Genomic DNA, 16,751 nt, shown 5'->3' on the forward strand with positions numbered 1-16,751 from the left:
GTAATTATCTGAAACGAGTAAAAAATAACCCCAATGATGAAAACCTCAAAGCTCTTCTGCAACACATAACTAAAAAAGTTAATGTAATGAAAAAGCGGTGCAAAAAGGCCTACTTTGAAAACCTTCTATCCAACACAACTCATTCAAAACCTTGGAAAAATATTAATACCATTTTTGGTCGTTCAAAGTCGGATGTTCCCATCAGCCTAATTTCCAATGATATCAGAGTCACTGAGACTAAAGAAGTATGTAATGTTTTCAACGAATATTTCTCTAGTATTGGCAAAAATTTGTCAGACAATATTCCCACGAGTCCCAACTCAAATCCTATTACAAATATACAACACGTCCAAGAAACAATCTTCTTGCGTCCTGCAACCATAAACGAAGTGATCCTTTTGATTAAAGACCTCGAAAAAAATAACAGTTGTGGTCCTGATAAGATCCCCGCTAGTGTTCTTAAGAGTAACTGTACCACTTTTGCAAATATCCTAACCAAAGCTTTTAATTTAATAATTCAAACCGGCAGGTACCCAGACTGTTTAAAAATAGCCCGAGTAATTCCAATTTTCAAAGCTGGTGATCCAAACCAACCTTCCAACTATAGACCAATTTCAACATTGTGCGTTTTCAATAAAATTCTTGAGAAATTGCTCATCACTCGACTACTCGAGTTTTTGAACAAACACAACATAATTTACAACTACCAGTATGGGTTCAGACAGGGCTGCAGCACTTTAATTGCAATGACCGAACTAATTGATTCCATCATTAGTCAAATTGATAGCAAAAGAATTGTTGGTGCCCTTTTTCTGGACCTAAAAAAAGCATTCGATACTCTGGATCACTCAATCCTGCTTAAGAAGTTAGAATGCTATAGTATCAGAGGATTATCAAATCATATTATTCGTAGCTATCTGTCGCATAGGAACCAATTCGTATCTATTGGAGACTCGTGTAGCTCTCATAGACCAATAGAAATAGGAGTGCCCCAAGGCAGTAATATTGGGCCACTGTTATTTTTATTGTATATCAATGACCTAGGTAGACTCGGGTTAAATGGGACTCCTCGTCTTTTCGCGGATGACACCGCGTTGTTCTACCCGAACAACAACTGCCTGGATATTGTACACTACATTGAATCGGATTTAAAAACACTAACGACCTATTTCAACGAAAACCTTCTTTCCTTGAACCTATCAAAAACTAAATATATGCTGTTTCGTTCATCTAGAAGAGCTATAGGCGTGCATCCAGACCCAAGAATGGGACAGTCTGTAATTCAGGAAACTAACTGCTTCAAATATTTAGGACTTCACTTAGACCCCACACTCTCCTGGATTGAGCATATAACATCTATAGAGAGAAAAGTTGCATCGTTATGTGGGGCTATGCGTAAAGTATGCTCTTTTGTTCCCCAGCATGTACTTCTAAAATTTTATTATGCGCACATCCACTCATTGCTGAACTACCTTGTATCTGTGTGGGGCCGTGCCAGTATTTCGAATCTGAAAAAGCTACAAACGCTTCAAAACAGATGTCTTAAAATTATTTATAAAAAACCATTTATGTACCCTACTATTTTGTTATACAATAATAATGCCCATAACATTTTACCTTTGCTTGGGTTGACTAACTACCAAACAATAATGTACATCCACAATGCTTTGCATAATACTATTGCTCATAATAATCTAGAATTTACGACAGGAATTCGAGCTCACAGCACCAGACAAGCCAATCATTTATTATACTCCAGAGTATCCACGAACCTTGGTCAAAGACGCATTTCTTTCATCGGACCTAAGTTATTCAACCAGCTTCCTACTGATTTAAAGCAAATAACATGTCGCACTCGTTTCCAAGCAAAATTGAAACTAATTTTAAAAAATAAAATAGGAGAATTTTTAATATAAACTTCGTTCACCACCAATCGAGCTTATTCCTTTAGCTATAATTGGTTAACATTTTTTTAAATAAAAACAATTGATAAATGCATTTTTTCTAGCAATAAGTAATAAATAAATTTAAATTATTATGAGCTTCCTGCAAATCTACGATGGGACCCTTAAAAGGATCCTTTTCCGCTGGGTACTCGCCGTAGCTTCTTGTCAAATTTTGTGTTTTGTCGGTCTCGTATTGTTTTTTTTTTTGTTCTCAGCGTTTCCGCGATTCGTAACTTTGTTTTGTTGTGCTGACCTTTTTTTTGTACGCTGAGAACTGATGTGTCCACTACCAGGGGGCTCCGTTTGTGAGCTTTTTAGTGTGGGGGTAAGAGGCGGGCTATTAAAAAAAAATGTGTTGCTTTTTTGTTCTCAGAAGTTGAATTTCAAAAATATCAACATTGAACATGATAATCAAACAATGAATACGAAGTTGACTATTTTGTTAAAGAAGAAAATCTTTGATGTGGATGCCAATTACCAATATAGATCTCTACGTGTCATATAATATATCAAATAATGTTGCCTCTTTAAACGTGCTTTATTTCAATTCTGCTCACTCATAACACTGTGCATAGCTCTGTGCATACAACTGTAAACTACGCAGAGCTGTGCGAGCTGCGTACACATTTCTTCGTCTATTTCAGTTGTGTGAGAACTGATTTTATCATTTTATTTTGCCTGTGCACAGTTCTGAAGCGAGCTGTGTGAGATGCCCGAGATCGTGCGATGGCATTGTGTGTAAGAGACCTACCGGCGCGCACTCGCACTCTCAATGAAAATACGTGTGTAGCGTGTGATAGCTCTTTTCTCTCAACGAACACTGATGAGCAAACCATCTCTGGGTGCGGGTATTCTTAGGACTAGTAATAATTGGTCAAATCAAAATCCTTTGTTTAATCACTAGCTATTCGAAATATGTTGCTCATTTTGATGGTTAGAAAAAGTCAATATCGAAATAATTCCGTTACGGTAGCGTGTTATTAAGAGCTGTTATTTTTGTTCTAGTTTTCAGATAGCCTTGAAAATTTGAATAAATGCTATTAAGGGTATGTTCTTCAAATATAGAATTTTTTTTTTTATTTTTTGCCCAACACAACAGTTTTTCCATAAATAACGCATTGAATGAAGAACGTGAATATTTTATTCACAAAGCATTAGTAATAAGTCGATTGTCCGCCTATTTTCGCCTTTCTCATATGAAATGGTTATGCAATCACTCTGAACATTGTTAAACTAATTGCGGCCCGGAGGGCGGTTGTGTCATGAACCATTTGACTCAGTTCGTCGAATTCGGCAAATGTTTTTGTGCGTGCATATGTGTGTGTATGTATGTGACCAAAAATGCATATAGCTAACTCGGAAATTGCCGAACCGATCTCAAGCATAGCCCTAAATTAAAGGTTATGCAATCACTAGTTAACCTAATCGCGGCCTAGATTAATTAATATTGTTTTTCTGTAATTCAACAGGTGAGGGGTTAGCACCCACCCCCCACATCACACACTGAAAAATACTCTGCTGATGGTGAAATGGATGTCGAACAAGATTGGTCATCGGAAACACCGACTTCCTGTTGAATATCATACACATTAAATTCAGTCAAACCCTATCTCATCTTATTTCAGGTTGAAGATAATCGGGCTAAGTATTCTGAAGAGTTCGGAGCAACTGATACAGAAATATTCAGCCAGGACGTATAGCTGGAAAGTTCGCACAGGTAGACCACTGTGGTATTCTATCTAAAGCAAGCAATGGATATCCCTAGTACCAATCGAGCTTTTTGGGAGTTTTATGGTCACTCATGAAACTTAAATAGCACTTGCAGCGTACTAAACTTTAATTGTTACTTGGGATTGTTGACGACATATATATTAGGGTGGGGCATTGTTATATGGAAAAACGTAATCATAACCTAATCAACTGAGCACAGCACTTTTTTAGTTCCATTTGGGGTCCCAAACAACTATGCAAAATTTGGGATCGATTGGATTTGACCCGGCGTAGCGCATTGCGTTTGAAATTTGTATGGAAATTAGTATGGGAAAACATACTTTTTTGCATTTCCGATTTTACCGAGTACAATTCTTCCTGCGGTATACCAACAATTAGATAAAAGTGTTGTACAGGATATACTGAACAACTTTGCCGAAGGATAGTTGGTGCTAGAATGTCTCTACAACAAGTTATAGCTGTTCAAAGTTCGATAGATCGAATTAATTGCCAAAAATCATTTTTTTGCCAACACTGCGGGTGTATCAATGATATTTCATATAGCATACCAAAATAACATCATGTACTTTAGATTTACCACATTGGTATGTTTGGATGAATTATTCAAAAGCCTTAGCTCAATTTCATAGGCGTAGGTAGTTTCGCAATGGGGCGTAGTGAGGGGGAGGGGGTAACATGTAGAAATTCTAGCTGAAATAACTGAAATCTTGTCGAGTTGAAATGTTCAGATGAATTATTTTAAAACATTTGCACAATGTTTTATGCATAATAGTAACGATGAAACGAAACATACTGTATCCTTCTGCATTGACTTTATATCAATGGAAGTAAAGTTGCAAACTGAATCAACTGATGTCGAGTTGATATGTCAGAGGAATGCATTGATTATATTTCAGTTTAATACACACTATGATTTGATAGGATGCTCTTTTCGATGTTGTTCGATCACCTGAAGTAAAAATTGTTGTTGAACTCGGGCTCTTGTGGATTGTGTAAATGTTGTAAAATAATTCATCTGAACATTTCAACTCGACAAGATTTCAGTTATTTCAGTTAGAATTTCTATATGTTGAAGCCACCCCCTCCCTCTCCCCTCACTACGCCCTATTGCGAAACTATCTACTCGCATGAAATTGAGCTAAGGCTTTTGAATAATTCATCCAAACATACCAATGTGGTAAATCCAAGGTATATGATGTTATTTTGGAATGCTATATGAAATATCATTGATACACCCGCAGTGTTGGCAAAAAAAAAAGATTTTTGGTAATTAATTCGATCTATCGAAATTTGAACAGCTATAACTTGTTGTAGAGACATTCTAGAACCATGCATCCTTCAGCAAAGTTGTTCAGTATATCCTGTACTACACTTTTATCTAATTTTTGGTACACTGCAGGAAGAACTGTAGTCTGTAAAATCGAAAATGCAAAAAAGTAGGTTTTCCCATACTATTTTCCATACAAATTTCAAACGCAATGCGCTACGCCGGGTCAAATCCAATCGACGCCAAATTTTACACAGTTGTTTGGGACCCCAAATGGAACCAAAAAATTGCTGTGCTGAAAGAACGATCATTTTGCCCCACCCTAATATATATATATATATATATATATATATATATATATATATATATATATATATATATATATATATATATATATATATATATATATATATATATATATATATATATATATATATATATATATATATATATATATATATATATATATATATATATATATATATATATATATATATATATATATATATAAGTCAAAGCTTGTATGTATATGAATCATAGACCCCCAAACGGCTTAACTAATTTCCGTAAAAAATTATGCACAGTAGGCATTTGTTATGCAGCGTGTATGTGTGCTATTGGTTATGGATTATCTGCCCGCCAGATGGCGCTACGGAACAAATTGTGTTTTTCTCCAATATCGTTGAAAATCGCAGCAACATGTGATGTGTATTAGCTAGTATTTTATAAGAAGTAACGTATCTACATGCCCACTCACAAAGTAGAGATCGACGGCGTCATCACCGATTAATTTTAAAATCAATTGAAAAGCTGCATTCTTTTTTTAGGTTAAAAATATCCTTGTAGAAAAAATTACAATAAGTCCCCCTCCTGTCTTCTTGATGACAATCAGCCTAGCTCACTCCGCAATCTTTGCAATAGCTGGTCTGTCTCATTTATGTTGCTATGAAATGAAGAATAAAATTTGCTGGAAATTTCGCAATTTTTCCAATTGAAGTCTGTGCATTTGACATTTTCGTGTCGCACTACTCAAACACGTACGTTATTAATTTTTATATACATTTCACATTTTTGAGCACAACACCATTTATTGTGAATAAATCTGGATGAGACTGACAGGGCTGTACCGTGGTCTTCTGGTGCCTTTGGAGGACTCTCAGTTTTGCACCCCATTTGTGTTGACATTGGCTTCCGTTTTCAGTTCGATTTGTGAACAATAATTTAGTGTGTGGCATACTAACATTAACCGCACACTACGGGTCTGGATTTGGTGAAACAAGAATCAATATCTGCTCTTAGATCAAACTCCGGAGGACTGACGGAAGCGTTGCTGAGTTGGTGGCATTACATTAAGTAAGCATTATTTTAACACTGCTGATCTTATTCGAGGAAGATGGCAGATAGAATGGAAAGCTGAAAAGCAATGTGGCACTGCTGAAGTGATATTCGTCAATCAGAATCAGATTAAAGTGGGTTATCTTCATCCGGCAATATTTTATCCTTGGTATTTTATCCTTTCAGCCGAGGTTCAAAATATCTTAACTGGTTTCCAGCCCATTTGGTAAGCCTATGTTCGGGGGATAGGGATTCGAACTCGTATGAGCTGCCTACAAGGTAATCGATTTACCAACAACGCTATGCCCGTCCTCTTCGTTTATTTCAATCCGCAAGGTTAACCAAGAAATAAAATAGGTTTTCCAACGTATGATAGCAGGATTTCCGTTCGGCCAACTGAATGAGTATGAAAATATCGACCAAACTTTCGGCAACCCGGCCAACATGGTTCTCATTCGCACTACGCGCCGTATGATACCCTACGGTACGAATTGCTATATTTTTGTTTTATTTTATTTTAAACATCGCTCATCCACTGACAGTGCTCTCAGACCTGAATCGAATGTCGGAGAGTGAGGAAGTCGCGCGCCGTGCTAGCATAGTTCCGTGTGGTACGTGTGTAGTACATATGTTGTGCTGTGGGCTGTGGGCCTGATACCACCCAACGTGCGAGGTTTCATCAGAGCAGCAGCAGCAGCCGCAAGTGCACACGATACGATCCGCTTTCTCTCCGGTATTTACCGCCCCTTCCACCCTAATGCAATGGTTTTCATCGTGTGGTACAACGTGGCGTAGATGACTTTCTCGTTCGTTCTGGTGAGAGTGAGTCTGAACAGAGCCGTTCGTTTCGCATTGAGTTAGAAGCTGGACAGGGAGTGCATGAAGAAAGGATTCACCGATGTGTGCTAGTAGTGGTACTAGTGGTGGCACTTTTTTTGTGCTATGCTGTTGATGTTGGAGGTATTTTTAAGAGGCTGTGACTCTGCTCACTGCTGATGCTGATCTCGCATACTGATGCTGCGTGCATCCCGATAGCTAGCAAGGAATCAGTCGTCGAAGGAGTGTCGAGAGCTCTGTAGGAAAGGACCAGCGATAGCTGGAGTGGCAAAAAAGTGTATGCACTTTTCGTTTCATCTCTTGTTGATTCTGTATTGTTATACTTTTAGGCTAAACACAACTGAATGTTTGATTTCTTATCTCTTCATTCCGGTTGTCTTTTCGTGTTAAACTGATCCGAAAGTCGTGATAGTTGTGTGAAATAATTTGGGTGAAAATCGAAAACCTGCATGTCGTGTTTTGACGGGAACCGCCATCGTGTAAAGAAAATGAGAAAAAATATTTGTTGAAAACATTGTCGAACAAAAATTAACGCGTTCACAACTTCGGAAACTGGTTTTGGTTTGCCAGTGAAGTGCAAGAATGAATCTTGGCCGTCGCAACCTTCAAAATAGTGTTCGCTGAAAAATAATTTCGGAAGTTTGACCTAGCGCCAACCCGAGAAAAAGTGCATGAAATTGAAAAATCGATAAAATTTTATTGCACCTAAAACACACAGCATATACACAGCAGTCAGTGTTCGCCTTTGTTGTTGTTTTTATTTTCTGCCCGTGGAAAAAGAATACTGTCAAGAAGCGAATAGACGTGGAACAAATTGTATGTATCTGGTCAATAAATTGCCGGTTTCGGATGATTTAGTTTACATTGTCTTATTTCGTTGTTTGCTTTACGCCATGTGTTAAGCTTTCGAATGTTTGTTTTCTTTGCCGGAGTACCAGAGACAATAAAATCATTAATATTGCTTTACGGTTGATAACAGATAGGTAGAGTAGGAAGTTAACATAGCAGCAAAGTAAAAGAAAAGTTGCATCGGATAAAGTTTTAGCGGAAAAATTAACCGCAAGAAGACACACCGAGTGCCGGCCAACATATTTAAACAAGTCAACTTAGAACAACCAACTATGCTCAAGTATCTAACGCACAAACTTCGCACACAATCAATCAACGATGAGAACCCAGTCAATGAAAAGGTAAGTTGCATGATTCCTAGCACCACCGAAACCTGATTGTGCAGCTTGGTCAGGTCGGGACGGTTTTGATGAGCCAGCCTGGAAAAATCACAATTAATGTTGACGCCATTTTTATTCTCTTCCTCTGTCCCGTCTGTCCTTCGCTCTCGCGCAAAAAAAAACTCGCACAAAATGCGCACACAGTCGCATACCCACCGCTTACACACAGCATGGTCGGTGTTCATAATCAAGCAGAAAACTCAAACTGCCTACAACTCTGTCGGCCTCTAGCCAGCAAGAAAAAAAGTCCAATTTTCCGACAGTAGCTACTCGCAGACTGTGCCTTTGTTTGGGGGGGAAGTGTGCTGTTCTGACATGCCAACCAAAGCGAAACTGTCAGTGTGTCTGTGAGTGTGGGGGATGGAAATAACGAAGTACTCAAATATGGAAATGTACTTGCGGGAATCGCGAAAGCGCTGGTGAATGGATAAATTTTGACTACGCCAACAAACTGAAGGGCGAATAATTAACATATCGACGGTTTAGTGTGGATATGCTGGATGTTGCAAACAAGCATAAGGTACATTAGATTTTCAGTTCATTTTTGCAATATTTTTTATATTGGTCATCATTTATCGATTCAAGAGAATTGAGGAAGTTATTGTATAATTTATTTGCTCTTGGACATAGAACGCAAGATAAAAATTGTTTGCAATAGTCAAAAACAATCCAGCGTCTCCACTGTAGACAAACATAATTCGAAAAAAAAATTGGTAGAGCTACAATTAACGTGTTAAGACATTTCTTTTAATATTTCATTTATTATTTATTCGCAATTATACGTTTGTTATTTTGCAGAATTTTTTACATATAAACTATTATTGTGCTGAATTTGATATCAAACTATAAACATTATTTAAATTGTCAACTCAGATTTGTATGCTAACGTATTTATCCAACTGTTGTGTCAATGATTATTTTTCTTAATAAAGTTACTTGTGCAATGGACAGTACTGCCATCTTTAGTTTGCGTTGCAGATAACAGACATTTAGGCTAGAACAAAATATAGAAAAAGCTGTGTGAACCTTCAAATTGATGAACGTTGAAAATCCATAGGCGGCTCTGCCCGGTTCACAAAGGGGGGTACAGCTTCCTGACAATAAGTGTCGAATTTTGTAAACTTATTTTTAACACAATTCGTATTTCGAGTTTGGCGAATAGTTGGACAAATCACACCATCCTTGAACGGAATCATGTTCCGGTTATTGTACGGAGAAAGTTGATCCTTTGTTGGCACTTCTGTTTCAGATACCTAATGATATTTGTAAGTTGGAACCAGAGTAATAGTTTGACCCATTAATTGAAGCTGTAGTTGCGCTGGTTCACGCTTCCTAGAAAATACGACATGCTCAGTTTTCTCCGTGGAGAACTCGATACCCAGCTGGAGGGCCCAAGCAGATGAATTGTCCAAGGTGTCTTGCAATGGTCCTTGCAGATCGACGGCTTTGGGACCTGTAACAGAGACCACACCGTCGTCCGCAAGCTGCCTTAGCATGCAGGAATTGACAAGACATTCGTCAATGTCATTCACGTAAAAGTTATAGAGAAGGGGGCATAGACATGAGCCCTGGAGAAGACCCATGTAGCTAATTCGTGATGTCGATAGATCACCATGCAAAAAATTCATGTGTTTTTCAGACAGCAAGTTTAGCAAAAAGTTGTTTATAGTCGGCGAAAGACCATGCTGGTGCATCTTCCCATAAAGAACTTTGATAGAAACCGAATCAAAAGCTCCCTTTTTATCTAGGAAAACTGACGCCATCTGCTCTTTGCTAGCATAAGCCATTTGAATTTCGGTTGAGAGCAACGCAAGACAATCGTTCGTCCCTTTGCCTTTGCGGAAACCAAATTGTGTATCAGACAGTAAGCCATTTGCTTCAACCCAATTGTCGAGGCGAAACAAGATCATTTTCTCAAACAACTTTCGGGTACAGGACAGCATTGCAATCGGTCGATACGAGTTGTGGTCGGAGGCTGGTTTTCCTGGTGTTTGGATGGCGATGACCTTCACTTGCCTTCAGTCATGAGGGACAATATTACCCTCATGAAACTTATTAAATAAATTCAACAAGCGTCTCTTGGCAGAATCTGGCAGATTCTTCAGCAAGTTAAATTTGATTCTGTCTGGCTTTATTGTTACATGACAAGAGGGCAAATGAGAACTCCACCATCGAAAACGGTGTCTCGTTCGCGTTATCGTGAGGGGACGCGACGCGGTAGATCTTCTGTGCCGGGGAGGAATCCGGAAACACCTTCTTGGCAAAATCGAATATCCAAAGGTTTTGAATATTCCACTCTCTCGTTAGTACTGTTTCGGTTTCGTAAGCGCCAGGCCGTTCCCCAAAGAGTGCTAATCGATGTTTCTCTCGTTAGTTCGTCGACGAACCGGCGCCAGTAGTTACGTTTTTTGGCTTTCATCAAACTTTTCATGCGCGCTTCCGCCATCGCGTACTGTCGGTAGCTAGCTGGCAGCCCGTCGTCCCGGAAGGTCTTATATGCGCCGGCCTTCTCCGCGTACACGTCTGAGCACTCTTTGTCCCGCCATGGATTGGGAGGACGCCCGCGAGAGTTCGCGTTCGGTATGCGTTTAGTCTGAGCTTGAATCGCGGTATCGAGAATCAAGCCAACCATGAACCCGTACCCTTTCTCCGGAGGAAGCTCTTGTGCCGATTCTACTTTTCCGGATATCGCGTACGGGTATCTCTTCCAATCAATATTTCTTGTGAGGTGTGATTGTATTTGGTGGCTCTGAACCGTTAGCAATATTAATTACGATTGGCAGATGATTACACATGCAATCTAACTGCAGCGATATCGAGTAGAGGGACAGGTCTAAGGCGCTCGGACGCGCTGGACGGACAAGAATGTCGTTTTACCCGTGTTCAAAATGGTCATATTGAAGTTGTCGCAAAGCTCATGAATTGAGGTATCGTCATGAAGTCAACCCCATGCCGTACCGTGGGAGTTGAAGTTACCTAAACCTAGCCTCGGTGCGGTGAGGAGTTCCGCAATATTGCAAAGCCGTCGGTGGCTAACTCTAGGGCTCTAGGGGGGGATGTAGGTGGAAGCAATGCAAAGGTTTTTGTTTTTAATTCTGGTTTGGCAAGCGACAACTTCAATGCCTGGTGTCGAGGGGAGGTCGATTCGATTGAAAGAATAGCACTCCTCCGTAGCATCTCGATCCAAGCGAATAATATTAAAATCGTGGAAGTGTATGTCGATTTCTGAAGTAAGCCATGTCTCGCATAGTGCAAATGCATCGCATTTGAAGTTATTTAGTAAGATTTTAAGGGAATCGATTTCCGGGATAATGCTTCTCGAATTCCACTGTAGCACTGTGATTAAATCCGTGACCTCGTTCGATGAATTAGCCATCGAAGGATACAATCGCTGAAAAGAGGGGCCATTTCGCAGCGAACTGCATCAAAAATGTTTTAACTGCGGGGAGAAAGCTTATCTAGATGCTTTTGAAAGGGTCAGAAATATTTAGTGCTGTGAAAATACGGTTCACAATGTCAGAGAACTTTATTAAGCCAGCGCTGGTTTCTTTCTCTGGCTGAGATATGGGAACATTTGATGTTCCTGGAAGTGCTGGGAACTTCTTTTCTGAGCTCAGGTTTCTAAGACCGGGAGCGACTTGCTTCGGTTTTGCGCCAGAACTTCCTTGAGTAGGGGGCCATGAAGAGACACCTTCTGGCCTTTACGACGAAGCTTGGGAGAGGAAATGTTCCTCCTTTTTCTATTGCTTCTAGGCACAACAGAAGATGTTCCCTCCTGGGGCTCATCACAGTCGTCATCATCAGGAGACCAGTTGGTGTAGATGAGCCGCCGTCAGGGGAAGTCATTTTTGCACGGGCCTATTGCCCGGCAAAAATGACTTTCACTATCATCAATATGATAATTATATGCTCTTTCTGGGACCTATACACAGAGACAGCGTGGGGAGCGGGCATCCAAAAGGTGCATGTTCGAATTAAGGGCGATTCTTTCACATAATTACTCCTGTTTAACCCATTAGCATTTATTGACACTTACAGCAAAATTTAAAAAAAATGAATCGTGAACATATACCAATAATTGCGCTGCATTTACATATTGTACATATTGCTGTCGCAGCAATAACGCTTTTACTAGATGAAAACCCCACGTGTTAGCTAACACTTAGAGCCATGCCATCTTTTTGGAAAAAAAATTTCAGTATCCAGGGTTCTCAATACCCAGTACCGTCTTTACGCATGGGCACACTGGGCTCAGGTCAGGGGCCCCACGGTGAGGATAGGTGCATAAAATCATACTAAGTGTCGGCACTACGAAAACTTCAAAGGAAGAGGTGGCCCAATCTTTGTTTTAAAAATATTTCGATGATCATTCTTGGATTAATATACCGGTCACACGTAGAATATTCTTCAGCTGCTTGAGTTTTGGGTTTTAGTTAAACCAGGTTAATGTCAAACGTAAAGATAAACAATGAGTCACGGTGACATATACTTGACCAATCAAAGAATCGTTTTTACTTATCCTGGGGCAAGAAACGCGGGTTGAAGAAAAATCGTTCTGATTCTGAATCATCTGAAAAGGATTCGATATTTCAAAACTTTTTGTTCGCGAAGAGGAATGTTTATTGAAAGATAAAATATACCTTTACCGAAGCCACATTATATCCAGTTTCATCACATCAGAAAGGTGGTACAGCTCAATTTGTTAAGAATATTATTTTAAAAATAGAGATCAATAAAAATTGATAGATTCGTTTAAAGACATTTTTATGTTGAAATCGTAATCAATGCATAATTTTAACAGTTGAGTTTTATTAGCATTTTGTTACTTGGTTTCATAGTGTTATATCAGCCCTTTTATAAAGCATGGTCAAACGAAACAGATAAACGAATTTTCAGTACATGTACTTCTGATTTCAATTAGCTCAGTCCGAAGTAAAACGCGTCAAATTGAGTAGTATTGATGTAGTTTATATCGTGTGTACTTTTAGTGTATTGGATATTTTTAGGTTTTACAACCAAACGTTGTCCACGAAATTATTGCACTACGTAGAAACCGTGACCAAAAACAATTCCTTATCCAAATTAGGATGAAGATTCAGTTTACGTTATGCTATATTTAAAAGCAGTTTCGAATGGTACTCATAAACTTTTACCAAGTAGTATCTGTAACTTCCCTCTAAGCTATCTTCTACTTTCATAAAATTTTTAATTGTCCAATATCTTTCGATTTGAAAATCCGGGCAAGTTAGATTATTGCAGTCTTTGGGCACAAAATTTATTTTGATCACTCTGTACAATTTCAAACTGATTTTACATAACGCACAAGGTCCAAACAGGCCAAAACACCGGGAAACCACAAACTTGTCTAAAAGAGGTAGTCAACGTTTGTGAAGGCACTCTTTGTGGTAAGTTACTTGCCCTGCAGATTGCTTGCCAGACCAAAAGATCCTGACCAATTTTGAATCTTATTATTTATTGCTTGTTTATATTTTTCAATGATATTAAATCTATCTCGAAATGTTAACTGCCACGAGTCGTTTGTTAGGTTTGCGATGGAATCATTTAGGATTCATGCGATGTGTGAGCTGAATTTTCAAAAGTTTGCTTTACTAACATTTCTGATTATTTTAATTTATAGAGAAAAAAAATCACCAAATTTCTCAAACTTTGCAAAGATATTTCGCGAAATTTAAAGAATATGAACATTACTCGTTAAACTGCATTTCAACTAAATATGATTATTCTGCTTTGTTCTGAGAAAGACTTGTGGTACAATATTTTCGAGGATAGCACTAAGAGTGGGAAACCCTGAAAATCTAAAGAAAGTAATCCAAAAAGCATCAAAATTTATAAATATAAATTGTTCCCATATTTTGTTCACATTTAATGTCTCAAAATGTCTTATACTTCAGCAGTAGATTTCTAAATTAGTAATGTTCGCCCATCTATCAATAAACATTGGCATCTTTTGACATATACAATAGATGCAATATTCACGCAGTTATACAAAGCCGAGGGCATTGTTTAGGAAAATAGGCATAAACGCATAATGAAGTACGAAGAATTCTGTTCAACTATAGGGGCCCCTTCGTTCAGTAGTGCCCAGGGGCCCCGAGTTGTCTTAAGATGGCCCTGTCAATACCGACCCTTTTTGGCGTGAATTTGTAGCGCGGTACTGACCAGTGCTTCGCTTATGAAACATTCTCAAAAAATCGTATTTCCACTTTGAAATTTAAATATAGATCGTTGTAATTGTTTTCGACCCATTAGTTAAAATATGTTCTTCAGCACGACGGAAATTATCCATAACCCTCCGGAAGTCGTGCTTATGGCCCACTGAACGAGCAACCGCTGGTGTTCTAAGACGATTTCGCTAGATTTTCAGAGCAGCATGCACTCAGTGCACTAGCGCGACTTCCGAAAGGATAACCATTAAAATTATAGTATCACATTGCAGGTCGATATTGTGAAATGAGCACTTTTATTGAAAGGTTTGATCAGGGTAGAACTGTGTGGTAAAGTTAGTTTCCAGTTTTTAAGTTCGAGTTTTCAACTACATTCTACAAAGCCGTGCATAGAGAGTCTGACAGCATACATGTCTGAACAAACAATTTTCTCTCCGCTCAAATTATCAGAGTTCTTCAAGGGCAAAGCAGTCATTACATTTATCGTACGTGGATTCGTTTTCCTTTCAAATTTCCGCTCGTCACAATCTGCCATAAAAACTGCATGTCGCTTTTGATTACACTGTCTACAAACACCGGTAAATGGATTGAAAATCACCCTAAATAACGCAAAGTATTTAAAATTTAGAAAATTTACTTGGTATACTCAAAAACACAATATCACCCACAACTTCCACCAAACAAATCGTTTTGCAACAAAAGCACGTTGGATAATGGGTTTCATATAACCTGAGGTACACCAGAAGAGGCAGCGCTATATGTCTATTAGAAACAGAGAAAAGGGATTCCGCCAACTTACCCCAACTAGCCCCGGGCTCCGCTATTTATCAGGATTGAACACAGAAATTATTTGAAATTATGTACAATGTTTTAGTGTTTTGTCTGTTTTAAACATTTAAACGCGTCAGGTTTTTACAATGTAGTTCATAAATTTGGAAAGTTGCTCTTGAGATATTTTACATTACTGTGAAAATAACACTCTTCGCAAAAGGTTTGGCATTTCCAAACTATCATATGTTTAATAAGTTAAAAATTTGAAAATAATTCGGCATTGGAAAGCAAGTGAATGCACGACTTCTAGAATATCAGATTGATCACTTGATTATGGAAGTTTTGAAAGATTGAAAACCTGATTGAAACTGGCAGCGCTTGGTAGATTTTATAATTCTTCGCGAGTCGACTACAACAGCCACGATATACCTAGACACATTCTCATCCGAGCAGAACCGAAGCATTTGGAATGCACCTGTTCGTCAAAGCAAGAGTACCAGCAGCGCATACCTAATTATCATCATGATAGTAGCAACCATGGATTTAGTCATTGCATAGAATAGCGTCGCCGGGTATAGTAGGTAGTGCAACCCACCAGTGCACTGGCACATACGACCGGCTTTAATGGTAAAATGTGTGTGATACCTAGTGCACGCGAGTCTACACGCGTTTTTGTTTGTCGCTTTTTCTCTTACTCTCTCTGACAGCATTTCCTCCGACAGCATGGTGCTGTATCAAAACGGACGGGTTTGTAGTGGTTTTGATTTGATCCACAGTGTATGCGTTACGGCGATATCAGTATAGGTTCGACCAACTCGGATAGCTGCCACTCAAATAGAACTTTCTCTACACACAAGAAGGCTGTGGGTACCGCTGGAAGCCGAGAAAATTCTCCCACGATCGAACAAAGGAAAATTGTGGCTCATATTGATATAGTTGGCTGTGAAAATGGATTTTGTGGGGAATGTATTGAATGGATTATGGATTTCCAGTGTCCCTTATCTTGGGATAATTACCTCCTGCAATTGGCTCTTCGTTCGCTTTTTGTTGCTGATGATGATGATACCACATCATTTGTTAAATTCTAACAATAACCCAGAGCAATCCTGGGATATTCTAATCTGGGAACATCCTAGATTGGTCAGGAATTAAACCAGATATCTTGTTATATCAAAGAATCATGAAGCCCCATACCCAACAAACTAGCACCGTTTTACTACTATCTCCACGATAACCGAGATTAGCCATATTGTCGGACAAGCCAAAACAACTCAATCGTCTATTTCAGACTTTGATCACAACTCAATCCTAAAAGCTTCGATTGAACCCGAGAACTGTTAGTCACCATGTTCGATTTCAAGATATTCTTTGTTCGCGCGGGAGGATTAAACAGTAGTCAGCTGTATAAGCTGGATCGGTTCGTCGTTGGAAACCAGGTTAAAGAAAAGTG

The 16,751-nt window shown here is 38.9% G+C and overlaps 1 protein-coding gene across 2 annotated transcripts in view; it reads left to right on the forward strand.

The window, feature by feature from the left end:
* Positions 1 to 6,873: 6,873 nt before the first annotated feature.
* LOC131678239 (ell-associated factor Eaf) overlaps positions 6,874 to 16,751 on the forward strand; it is a 161,989-nt gene continuing 152,111 nt past the window's right edge. Inside the window, exons 1-2 of one of the 2 annotated variants that reach the window (XM_058958234.1) lie at positions 6,874 to 6,890; positions 7,446 to 8,306. In XM_058958234.1, coding sequence (XP_058814217.1) covers positions 8,238 to 8,306 — 69 coding nt within the window. In that variant the 5' untranslated portion in view covers positions 6,874 to 6,890; positions 7,446 to 8,237. Of the gene's footprint in view, positions 6,891 to 7,253; positions 8,307 to 16,751 lie in introns of those variants that run through there. The other variant, XM_058958233.1, reaches the window with a different exon arrangement.

The sequence above is a fragment of the Topomyia yanbarensis genome, chromosome 2 (genome assembly GCF_030247195.1).
Source record: "Topomyia yanbarensis strain Yona2022 chromosome 2, ASM3024719v1, whole genome shotgun sequence".
Taxonomy (NCBI): Eukaryota; Metazoa; Arthropoda; class Insecta; order Diptera; family Culicidae; genus Topomyia; species Topomyia yanbarensis.